The 12,130-nt window shown below is 44.1% G+C and overlaps 2 protein-coding genes across 3 annotated transcripts in view; one reads left to right on the top strand and one right to left on the bottom strand.

The window, feature by feature from the left end:
• The window catches only part of FBXL13 (F-box and leucine rich repeat protein 13), a 59,236-nt gene extending 55,986 nt beyond the window's left edge, over positions 1–3,250 (bottom strand). For both annotated transcript variants that reach the window (XM_039363804.1, XM_039363805.1), the window contains exon 1: positions 3,169–3,250. In XM_039363804.1, the coding sequence (XP_039219738.1) occupies positions 3,169–3,243 (75 nt within the window). In that variant the 5' untranslated portion in view covers positions 3,244–3,250. The remainder of the gene's footprint in view (positions 1–3,168) is intronic.
• A 116-nt stretch (positions 3,251–3,366) lies between these two features.
• On the top strand, positions 3,367–10,916 carry ARMC10 (armadillo repeat containing 10). The gene is made up of 6 exons (XM_039363831.1): positions 3,367–3,961; positions 4,926–5,077; positions 5,816–5,950; positions 7,052–7,228; positions 9,105–9,176; positions 10,368–10,916. Exons 1-6 carry the CDS (start codon positions 3,727–3,729, stop codon positions 10,623–10,625), a joined length of 1,029 nt encoding a protein of 342 aa, XP_039219765.1. The 5' UTR covers positions 3,367–3,726; the 3' UTR covers positions 10,626–10,916.
• Positions 10,917–12,130: the final 1,214 nt, after the last annotated feature.

Raw genomic sequence — 12,130 nt, 5'->3', positions numbered from 1 at the left:
TTTTACGTGGGAGAAAACCCGAAAAACCAAAGACCTACATACAAACACCCGCGAAAACCTCAGAAAACAAATATACAGGTGTTTGTATGTAGGTCTTTGGTTATTCGGGTTTTCTCCCACGTCAAATTGGAAGTGCCTTGGTGACGTTTCGACAAAGTCTCATTCGTCATTTTCAGGCTGGTGTTTTCGGCGTCTTGTAGATTTTCTGGAAAAAAGAGGAGCTTTTCATTTTTCACTTTAACTCTTAACAATATTACAACACCTAAAAGGCACAGTTGTTTAAACAAAAACCATCAATTTAATTACATTACTTGACAGGCACAATGACATGTCATTCCTATGTCAATTTCACTTATAAGTATAGCCAAGAAAAATTAATCATCCCGGTCAAATAAAACAGTAAAAACACCGTTCAAGAAAGAATCGTTTTTAAGTTCCCACTGATCTCAATCGCAACGAAGTGCATTTTCTGAGTGAAGTGAGGAAATCACAGGCAAGCAAGCTTAGAAGTACAAATACTTCTTAAATATTAATTTACACAGATAAGATGCTTTAAGATTGCCACCGGCGCCCTCTACTGGATCCAATCATTTTTTTTTGCTTTTTTTTGTAATCGAAATGCAGTTTCTCCAAATGTTCTCTTGACAACAAGATCCATTGCCTGATATAAATGTTTTCCCGTTCAGACTCTGTGGTGCTCATCTCCATTTCTTAGCCAAAAGAGCCATCCTTTGTCCAAAAACAACCCTGGTAGTCGTGCGGCTCGCGTGACGATATGCCGAGGCATATGGAAACGGGGTTACCTTCCCACCGGAGTGGTACCTATTTATCTACTCGCATTTGTGTGCTTTCGAACTGCTAGACGGGCAGGAGCTGAGGCAAGGAACGGGAGCTCACCCCGTCTTGCAGCGTTGGGGTCTCAAACCCGGGCTGTCAGCTCTCGGCGTCTTTAACCACTGAGACGTCGTGTGTCTCCCCCCTCCTTTTGCCTGACGTCTTAATGGCTTACTGGAAGTCTCCTTGAATAAAAGGGTGGGATAGCAAACAAACAAACAAATTCTCTTGTTTTAAGGTATTTTTGATTTTTTTTTTCATTAAATTCCACTCTGATTAGGAAACTGGGCCATAAATCTGCAATTGCCACTGACTGGCCAAATATCTTGCCTCATTCATCACTACTAATCATCATCTCGAGCCAGTTAGCAAATTAATAACAGCAGGGCGTGTTTCGTATTGTTTGTTTCCTTGCCGTACTTTCGCTGTGCGTTTTTCATCTTCTGATATGTCGTAGGAAAAGCTCTCCAAATTTTTATCGTGAGGTTCCCTGAAATGTTTTTCTGATACTTCAGCCCGAAATGCAGGTGGTTCTTTCGACTTACGGCCACGACTTGAACCCAAAATTTCTGTCGCTAAGTGAGACACATCTTAAGCAACTCTTGCCCTGTTTTACAACCGGTCTTGCCACAGTTGTTAAATGAAACACTACAGTTAAGTTAGCGAACTTGTTGTTAAGTGAATCTGGCTTCCCCGGTTGAGTTTTGATTGTCAGAAGTTCGCAAAAGGGGATCACGTCACTCCCAGAGACGCTGCGACCGTCATAAATACGATTCAGTTGCCAAGCGTGGGAATTTTGAGCATGTGACCATTGATCATGTGACCATGATTTTTATTATATTTTGGAAAATCCTAAGACAAATAGGAAAGACATAACTCTTCTTTTGAAAATGATAAATACTGTTGGCCGTTGTTCTTTTAGCGCTGAATAATTGTTTGTTTTTTCTTTATGATACAGATTACTGCTTTGATTTATATATATATATTGGCATGTCTAGGTAAGTTTAGATCCAAAGAGAATGATTTAGTGATTTAATTCATGAAGTTCAGGTTTATAAAGTAGAGTTCATTTCAAAGCCAACCACAGTCCAATTCTTGAGGAACACAGAGTACTGTCTTTTTCTGCTGGCTATTTTTATAGATGCCATCACTTAAGGGCAAAATCCAACTATGGCTTCACCCCAGAAGTAAAATTAGGTAGTTGTGATGTAAACAAAGCTTCGCACTCTTCATCATCATCAGTGGTGGGGACCTTGGAGGCCTTCTAGTCCAACCCCCTGCTCAGGTAGGAAACTGTAGACCATTTCAGACAAGTGGCTGTCCAGTCTCTTCTTAAAAACTTCCAGTGTTGGAGCATTCATCGCTTCTGGGGGCAGGTAGTTCCACTGGTTAATTGTTCTAACTGTCAGGAAGTTTCTCCATAGTTCTAGGTTGGTCCTCTCCTTGATTAGTGCTTGACTCCCTCTTCTTTGGGGCAGCCCCTGAGAAACTGGAAGACTGCTATCATGTCAGCCCCCTGGTCCTTCTCTTCATTAAACTAGACATACCCAATTCCCGCAGTTGTTTCTTGTATGTTATATATTATCTATTACCTTCCAGTATCTCAGGGGTTGATCCAAAGAAGAGGGAGTCAAGCTATTCTCCAAAGCGCCTGAGGGCAGGACAAGAAGCAACGGATGGAAACTAATCAAGGAGAGAAGCAACCTAGAACTAAGGAGAAACTTCCTGACAGTTAGAACAATTAACCAGTGGAACTACCTGCCTCCAGAAGTTGTGAATGCTCCAATACCGGAGGTTTTTAAGAAGAGACTGGACAGCCATTTGTCTGAAATGGTATACAGTTTCCTGCCTGAGCAGGGGGTTGGACTAGATGACCTCCAAGATCCCTTCCAACTATTATTATTATTATGGATCATCGCACAGTCAGCCAGATGTTCAGACCCGATTTGGCATTTTGTCTACCTATCGAGTCCTTCCCAAGGACCTAGGATAGGCAGATGTGGATGTTTGATGGTATTACAGGATGGAAGCAGTTCCTATTACTACTACTACTACTACTACTACTACTACTACTACTATTACTACTACTATTATGGATCATCGCACAGTCAGCCAGATGTTCAGACTGGATTTGGCATTTTCTCTACCTATCGAGTCCTTACCCAGGACCTGGGATATTATTATTATTATTATCATCATCATCATCATCATCATCATCATCATCATCATCATCATCATCATCATCATTATAGTGTGTGGGGGGGGTCCCTGAGCTTGCAGGCAACCCGGGTCAGCCTTCAAACCCCAACAGAGGCTTCCAGGTGGCTTCTTTACCTCGTAGATGTCCGGAATGGAGTACTTCTGGAAGTAGACCCGCAAGGTGGGGTCCCCATTCTGAAGAAGGGGCATGGCGACTCCGGGGGGCCCCCTGCCCACCCACCCACCGGCCGGAAGAACAGCTGGGAAGGCGGCCGACTACCGCCCCCGCTCCCAACCGACGCTCCGGCTCTAGTGCATCGCTCCCCCCCCGCCCACGCGCGCCAGGCACGCGTTGCTCTCCTCCGGCGCACGTGTGAACGCGACCAGCCACTCAAGGCGTCGGGATGGGAAGCGGGGAGGTTATTTTAGGCCAGCAGTGGGAACCCCGGTCGTTAGCCGGGTCTTCATCCCCGGGGAGGGGGTGTCCAAAGTCCCTTCCTCCGCGAATTGCAAAAACTCGGCTAGTCGAAGGGGGAGTGGGTGGTCGTCTGTCCGAGCCACCCGGGCGTCCCACGGGGATCCTCGGGCTCCATCCTCGGAGGTGGAGCCCGGCTGACCCGCCTGCAGCGGAAGGCGTCGCTTTCCCACGTGCTGCAAATCCCGTTTCCGGGAGAAACACGTGTCCTGCCTGCCATGCAGGAGGCGGGCGGTTGGAAGTGGCGGGGCGGCTTGGTGGGCTTGGCGGCGGCGGCGGGGGTCGCCTACGGCCTGTACCGGGCGACTTCCAGGCGGAGCGGCGGACGAGACTCCCCCGGGTCTGGGGGCTTGGAAGGGCGGCCGGACGACCCCGCTGGAGGGGGAGAAGCCTCGGGGGCTCCCGGGTTGCCCAGCCCCGACCTTTGGGGTCCTTCGGGGGGCGTCCCGCAAGGTCAGATCCCAGCCACCCCTTCCCTCCTTTCCCTTCTTTGTGATCCACGTGTTTTGCCCCCCTTTCACATGCCCAAAGGACACGTATTATGCCTTTTGCTGGCTTCCCCGTGGGAAGTCAGCTGTACGGATAAGTCCTCGATTTGCCAACGTTTCTGCTGCTAAGTGAGACGTTGCTCATCTGCCCTTGGGCCTGTTTTGCGACCTTTCTTGCCCACCGTTGTTAAGTGAATCGCTGCCGTGGTTAAGTTGGGACAAGGCCCTTTGATGACTGGTGGACTTCAACTCCCAGAATTCCTCAGCCAGGATGCTTGGCTGAGGAATTCTGGGAAGGGTCTTCAAACTTGACCCTTTTATGACTTGTGGACTTCAACTCCCAGAATTCCTCATCCAGGCACGCCTAGCTGAGGAATTCTGGGAGTTGAAGTCCACGAGACATAAAAAGGCCGAGTTTGAAGACCTTTGGTCTACTCTATCTATCTATCTATCTATCTATCTATCTATCTATCTATCTATCTATCTATCTATCTATCTCATCCATCTATCTATCTCTCTATATCTCTATCTAGCCTATTTATCATCTATCAGTCATCTATCACAAGGGTCTTCAAACTTGGCCCTTTTAGGACTTGTGGACTTCAACTCCCAGAATTCCTCAGCCAGCGTGCCTGGCTAAGGAATTCTGGGAGTTGAAGTCCATGAGTCATCAAAGGGCCAAATTTGAAGACACCTGAACTAAAGTATGGCTTGCAATTATATTACTAAATTACTGTTACTAAATTAACAAGTGCAGTGACTCCCTTAACAACTACGGCAGGAAAGGTCGTAGAATGGACAAAAAACTCACTTAACAACGGTCTCGCTTAGCAACAGAAATTTTGGACTCAATTGTGGTTGTACGTTAGGGATGACCTATATTTCTGCAGAAAAATGATATAGGTGTAATCTTTATTTTTTAATCTTAGGGGGCACCGAGCTTTCAAAAGCACCCCATGGTGTTCTTGAGCCACATCAGATTAAGAGTCTTCTTCGTCTACTGGAGTCTACAGAAGACATTTTGGTTCAAGAACAGATCTTGGTTACCCTGAGCAACAGCGCAGCCTTCTCTGTCAATCAAGTAAGTGTTGTTTTTGGTTTTCATTCCACAAGAGAAAAAGAAGTGAATGCTTGTGGACCAAGTCCCAGAATTCCTCAGTCGGCAGGGATCTCCAAACATAGCGACTTTGAAGACTTGTGGACTTCAACTCCCAGAATTCCTCAGCCGGCAGGGGTCTCCCAACATGGCGACTTTGAAGACTTGTGGACTTCAACTCCCAGAATTCCTCAGCCATCAGGGGTCTCCAAACATGGCAACTTTGAAGACTTGTGGACCAACTCCCAGAATTCCTCAGCCAGCAGGGGACTCCCAACATGGTGACTTTGAAGACTTGTGGACTTCAACTCCCAGAATTCCTCAGCCGGCAGGGATCTCCAAACATGGCGACTTTGAAGACTTGTGGACTTCAACTCCCAGAATTCCTCAGCCAGCAGGGGTCTCCAAACATGGCGACTTTGAAGACTTGTGGACTTCAGCTCCCAGAATTCCTCAGCCAGGCTGGCTTATTTCAAAATATTCATATGATCAAAATGAACAAATCATCAAAATGATCGTGTGATCAAATGATCATGTCATCATGTTTTCCCTCCTTTAAACTTTATTTTTCAAATAACCCAGCTTATATAAGAACAGTTACTTTTATAAATCACAGAGAAGGGTAGTTGTCGTGGGCCAGTTCCCATCTTTTAAACGAGTTTTTGGGGACTTTAGGGATTAAGATGGTTTTATATGATATTTTTCTATGTGTTTAATTTGTAGGATATCATTCGGAATTTAGGTGGCCTGCCTCTGATTGGAAAAATGCTTTCAGCTCCCACCACCAACGTTAAACAGAAAGCACTTAATGCACTCAATAATCTGAGTATGAATACTAAAAATCAGGAAGAACTAAAGGTAAGCTTAAAATAACACCGTATAAGGAAAATGCATAAGAACAAAGTTTCTAAAGTATTTAATGCAGTGGGATTACTGTGTGATATTGATCAGTTGAATATTATTTAGCATAGTCATTTTTTTAAAATAAATTATAAACTCCCTTTACGTTTACAACATTTAGGAGACTTATTATGGGAGTTAAAAGAGTTATCCTCAGGGCACATTGACCTTAAAAGGATGCGTGTGAATAAAGGCAAGACAAGAAACAATGGATGGACATTAATCAAGAAGAGAAGCAATCTGTAATTAAGGAGAGACTTCGTAACTGTGAGGACAATTAGCCAATGGAACAGCTTGCCACCAGAAGTTGTGGGTGCTCCAACACTGGAGGTTTTTAAGAAGAGACAACCATTTGTCTGAAATGGTATAGGGTCTCCTGCCTGAGCAGGGGGTTGGACTAGAAGACCTCCAAGGTCCCTTCCAGTTCTATTCTATTCATCATTTAAAAAAAGATCCTATTTGAAGGAGATGGAGGATGTCCCTTCCAAAACTCTGATATTCTGTATAAGGTTCTCACCTTGCACTTTTCCCGATAAATTTTATCTGGCTTTTAGCTTACTGAAATACTGATGAGGTTTTTATGGGTGATGATTAACTCCTATTTCTTTACCTTCCTTAAATACAGGGATGATTAAAGTGAAACCCCAGTCATTGGGTATGCAAGCTGATGGTTACTAATATAAAGTTAAGAATAAACATAACAAATACAAAATACGAAAACAATTTTAAAACCACCGGCGATAGCCAAAATGTCAGCAAGTTAAAAACCAGGTGTTTGTGCGGACCGGTTGCTGGCATGCCGTGGTCCACTACCGGATCCACAGACCAGGGGTTGGGGACCCCTGTTCTACGCTCTGGCCGGCGTCCGCTTTGATGGTGTCCGGCCGCCACGTTCTTTGGCGGCCTGTTTTCCTTTTGCCGCTAACTCTTCCCAATATAATTTGCTTTCTGCAGTGAATTCCCCCGCATTGACCCGGCCAAAGTAAATGAGACCTCTGTGGCTTTGTGGCAATACATTGGTAAACCTATTTATGTGTGTGTGTGTGTTCTATCCCTTAGGTCTACATTACCAAGGTGTGCGAGGAAGTGGACACCTCTCCTGTAAATTCTGAATTGCAGCTAGCCGCCCTTCGGTTCTTAACCAACATTTCCGTGACGAACGACTATCATTACAGGATGAGCAGCTTCATACCCAGTTTTCTGCACCTGCTGTTTGAAGGAAATGAAAGGACTCAGGTATAACGGTCAGCTGTTTTATTGTTAAAAAGAAGAAGGAAATTTTTCCGCATTTAGCCGTTCAGCTTAATGCTTGGTGTAAGTCGAAAATACTCTGGAAACTACCGTATTTTCCGGCGTATAAGACGACTCGGCGTATAAGATGACCCCCGACTTCGGAGAAGATTTGCCTGGTTTAGAAAGTCGTCTTATACGCCGGAAAATACGGTAAATACAGGTAGTCCTCGTCTTATGGCCACAATTCAGGCCCAGATTTCCGTCGCTAAGCGAGACGTGTGTTAAGTGAGCTTTGCCCCGTTTTACGAGTTTTCTTGCCGCGCTCGCAAAGTGAATTTGCTGCAGTTGTTTTAGTTAGTAACCTGGGTTGTTAAGTGAATCTGGCTTCCCCCATTGACTTTGCTTGTCGGAAGGTCACAAAAGTGGATCACGTGACACCCCACCCGGGATGCTGCGACCGTTGTAAATGTGAGTCGGTTGCCGAGCGGCTGATTTTTTTTTTTTTCTTTAAATTTATTGATTTTCCAGTTTTACATTTAAATATCTGAAAAGCAACCTGGTGGCTGGGTTGGTTGATAATTCAGTAACATACAAATTTCTTTAGTACCGATCACAAACTATTACATTGAATATTTCCTCTCTTTTCCCGTTGGGATGTACTGTCTCACATTTGAATCGATACAATTCTTATTATATCCATTTAATACAAATAGCTTTCTTACATTTATTGATAATTTTTTGGTTTATATACATATCTTAGTTATTTTAACATTCAATCTTTTTAGACAGTCAATGTCCTGGTAAGTTTTTTCCCCAATACTTTAATACTTCCAGGAAGTATTAAATGTTGAAATAAGAGAAATTTGGGTTATTAAATTTAAGATATTTGGAAATTACCGGAAAATAAGAATATTCTATTGTATTGTTAACCAGCTGATGTAAGATCCAGGGATGAATTGTGATAAAGGGAATTGGGGTTATTTAAAATTTGGAAACTTATTAAACGTTAAATTTAAGTATTTATGGGAAACTAAAAAATGGGAAAACGTACGAGCGGCTGAGTTGTGATCACATGACCACGGGAATGCTGCAGCGGTTGTCGGTGTGAAAAATGGCCGTAACTCGCTTTTTTTCCGTGCCGTTGTTACTTTGGATGGTTACTAAATGAACTGTTGTAAGTCAAGAACTACCTGTAGTAAGACTGCAAACGAAATCACATTGATCTACAGCCAAGATAGGGACATCAGATGTTTTCGATTATAATTCTTAATAGCCTTGGCAATCAAAGCTCACGATAAGGATTATGGGAATTGCACTATAATATTTCTGCTACGCCTGCACCACAGTAGAAAATGGTTTTGCCTGTTTGTTTCTTTTCCACCACATGGAGTAAGTGTTAACAGTGAGAACGGAGTGTAACTATTTGATCTTTCCGAACTTCAATACAATCTTAGTCCAATATAAATTCATTACGTTGTTTAAACATGAATACAGGAGATCCTTGACTTTAGTCTAAAAAAAAATTCTTGCTGAGCCAGGCAGCGGTTAAGGGAATTTTGCTCCGTTTTACAACTGTTTTGGCCGCCATTGTGACGCGAATCGCAGTCGGTCGCCAAACGGCTGAACTTTGATCAGGTGACCGCCAGGTTGTAAGTGTGAAAAACGGCTGTGTCGCTTTTTCTAGCCCTGTTGTAACTTTGACCGGTCGCTAAAATGGATCGTTGTTGAGGACTACCTGTGCCCATTCATTCAATGCGGCCCAGGCCAGCTGTGTTCTAAACTTATCTATTACCTTTAAATCTTAGCTGTCAATCAAAGGTGCTTGTGTCTCCTATTAATTTGATAGACAAATCAGAGAGTTCCCTTATCATTGTTGCAGGTTCAAGTCCTAAAAGTGCTCGTGAACTTATCGGCCAACCCAGCTATGGCAGACCCTCTGCTTAATTCACAGGTAAAGCTATTTTTATCCTTTGCCTCCTTCTTCTTTAACTTCCCCCCCCCATCGTTCATTTATTTTATTTCTTATGCTATGAATTCCTGCTGATTTTGAAGGAAAACATTTGCCCCTGCATGGCCAAGCCATTGAAACCTATATGCACCTATATCGTTGTAAGCTTTAGTTACAAGCGCTTGTCTGTTTTAAGGGCATTATAACTTTAGGAGTAACAACAGCAATAGCACTTAGACTTATATACCACTTCACAGTGCTTTGCAGAGTTTAAGCGGTTTACGGAGTCAGCATATTCTCCCCCAACGCTCATTTTACTGACCTTGGAAGGACAGAAGGCTGAGTCAACCTTGAGCTGGCCAGGATCAAACTCCTGGCAGTGGGCAGAGTCAGCCTGCAATACTGCATTAGCTGTATTCTATACTCTCCAATCCAGATAACTTTTTTTTTTTTTTGAGGCATAATGAATAAACTGATGCATTTCCAGGAATTATGCTCCCTGGTGTGACTCAACATATAATTGTCTACGACAGTGGTTCTCAACCTGTGGGTCGGGACCCCATTCTGGTGGCAGCCAGTGGAACTGCTTGCCACCAGAGGTTGTGGCTGCCCCATCGCTGGAAGATTTTAAGAAAAGACTGGATAACCCCTATCTGAAAGGGTATAGGGCAGTGGTTCTCAACCTGTGGGTCGGGACCCCATTTGGGGTTGAACGATCATTTCACAGGGGTCGCCAAACAACGCAGTCCGCCATTTTTTCCCCCTTTTCCTTAGCTGTGCTACTCCCTTTTATTCTATTGGCTTTGGAAAGCCAATAGAAGAGACTCTCTTGAATAGAGTCTACTTCTATTGGTTTTCAAAAGCCAATAGGAATTGTCCAGGCTGTCTCTGCCCTGCTGAGCCCGCCAAAAGTCCCATTCTGCAAACAGTGCTGCACCAGTTGAGTACTCCTCGACTTACGACCGGTTGAGTAGTCCTCAACTTATGACTGGTTGGGGGTCGCAGCATTAAAAAGGTTGAGAACCACTGGTCTACGAAGCCATTGGGATAATTCAAAGCAGTATATTACTCGTATGCACTCAGCGTGAACTTTGTTAAATCAATACCTTCGGGTGAATAAATAAATTCACAGTTTCTTTAAACTTAAAAGTTAAAATGAACGTGAATTCCATTTTTTCCCCCATGTCTTTCCAGGCGCCTCTTCTCTTATCTCTGTTTGACAGCTGCATAAACAAAGACATTTTGCTCAGGGTCCTTGCATTTGCCACCAATCTGACGAGGTCCATGAAAAATGACAAGGGCTGTGCTATCCAGAATCGGTACAATGAAGATTCCATTTTTTCTACTCTCTCCGGCAATTCTCTGTATACTCAAAAGCTGGCATCCCTGCTACATCATTACGATGCAGAAGTCAAAGAACAAGTTGCAAAGTTAATAATGCAGCAGCGCTGAGGTCAGCCTCAATAATTCCATCTCCAAAATCCTGAACGGCATAAAAGGTATATAGCTTCCCATAGCTATTTTATTGACCTGTGTAAAGTTTCCTCATTTTTAACTGGGGAACTGTATCCATCCTGGACATTTCCTTCAGCATCAAATGATACTGCCCTCATCTCTGGAAGTAGTAGTAGTAGTAGTAGTAGTAGTAGTAATAACAATTGTCAATAAGAAAGACAAAAAAGTCTGGATAGTGGACGTGGCAGTGCCTGGAGACAGCAGAATAGACGAGAAAGAACTGGAGAAGATAACAAAATACAAAGACCTACAAATAGAAATAGAAAGACTGTGGCAAAAGCAAGCAAGGGTAGTACCAATAGTCATAGGCTCCTTGGGTGCAATCCCAAAACAACTGGAGCACCACTTGAACGCCATTGGCATTGACAAATTCGCTATTAGTCAATTGCAAAAGGCGGCCTTATTAGGAACTGCTTCCATCCTGCGACGATATCCTGTAATACCATCAAACATCCACATCTGCCTATCCCAGGTCCTGGGTAAGGACTCGATAGGTAGACAAAATGCCAAATCCAGTCTGAACATCTGGCTGACTGTGCGATGATCAATAATAATAATAATAATAATAATAATAATAATAGTCTGTGAAGGATCAGCACATGGATCCTGAAATAATCTGGAATTTCAGGACAACATTTGTGATCTTGAGCTGCGAGTCTTATCCATCTAAGATAGGGGTCTCCAACCTTGGCGACTTGGAAGACTTGTGGACTTCGACTCCCAGAATTCCTCAGCCAGCCGTACTGATCTGGGAATTCTGGGAGTTGAAGTCCACAATTTGCCAAATCTGGAGAACTCTGATCTAAGCTGTCATAGTCACTTCTGGGGGGTCCCAGGGGTGGCACCTATAACACTACTGTTGCATGTGCTGCATTGGTCACCTCTTTGCTTCTGGATCCAATTCAGGGTCTTGAATTCAAGTCCTACAAGACACGGGTCCAAGCGCCCACAACCTGCCTTCAGAAGTTGTGGGTGCTTCATCACTGGAGGCTTTTAAAAAGAAACTGGACAGCCATTTGTCTTGAGATGGTATGAAGTCTCCTTGCTTGAGTAGGGGACTGGACTAGAGGACCTTCAAGGTCCCTTCCAGTTGTTATTCTGCGTTCTGCATCTGAGGAGCCAACTCACCCCAATTGGTGTAGCCCAGGGGTAGGCAACTGTGGCTCTTTTATGACTCGTGGACTTCGACTCCCAGAATTCCTGAGCCAGCATGGCTCAGCTGGAAACCTCTCCCTTTCCCCTCAGTGTGGTTGACTCAGGAATTCTGGGAGTTGAAGTCCACGAGTCATAAAAGAGCCAAGGTTGCCTAGTCTAGCCTGTCCAACTTGCTTCACCAGAAGGGGCTTCCTTCAGACCTCATCTCCTAAGGAATTCCGGCACGTTAGTTCAAGGAGAAGATCCCGGGATCCTGCGACCGTCATAAATAGGAGCCAGTTGCCAAA

Source organism: Crotalus tigris, unplaced genomic scaffold (assembly GCF_016545835.1).
Source record: "Crotalus tigris isolate CLP2741 ecotype Arizona unplaced genomic scaffold, ASM1654583v1 scf7180000019599.1365583, whole genome shotgun sequence".
Taxonomy (NCBI): Eukaryota; Metazoa; Chordata; class Lepidosauria; order Squamata; family Viperidae; genus Crotalus; species Crotalus tigris.
The sequence above is the reverse complement of the archived record's forward strand: the minus strand, read 5'-3'. Positions and strand labels throughout refer to the sequence as shown.

Excerpts from the sequence above, each read along its gene's own strand:
- ARMC10 (XM_039363831.1), top strand. The coding sequence starts at position 3,727 with ATGCAGGAGGCGGGCGGTTGGAAGTGGCGGGGCGGCTTGGTGGGCTTG. Across the intron at positions 3,962-4,925 it reads TTCGGGGGGCGTCCCGCAAG|GGGGCACCGAGCTTTCAAAA; the intron begins GTCAGATCCCAG and ends TTTTAATCTTAG. Across the intron at positions 5,951-7,051 it reads AAAATCAGGAAGAACTAAAG|GTCTACATTACCAAGGTGTG; the intron begins GTAAGCTTAAAA and ends TCTATCCCTTAG.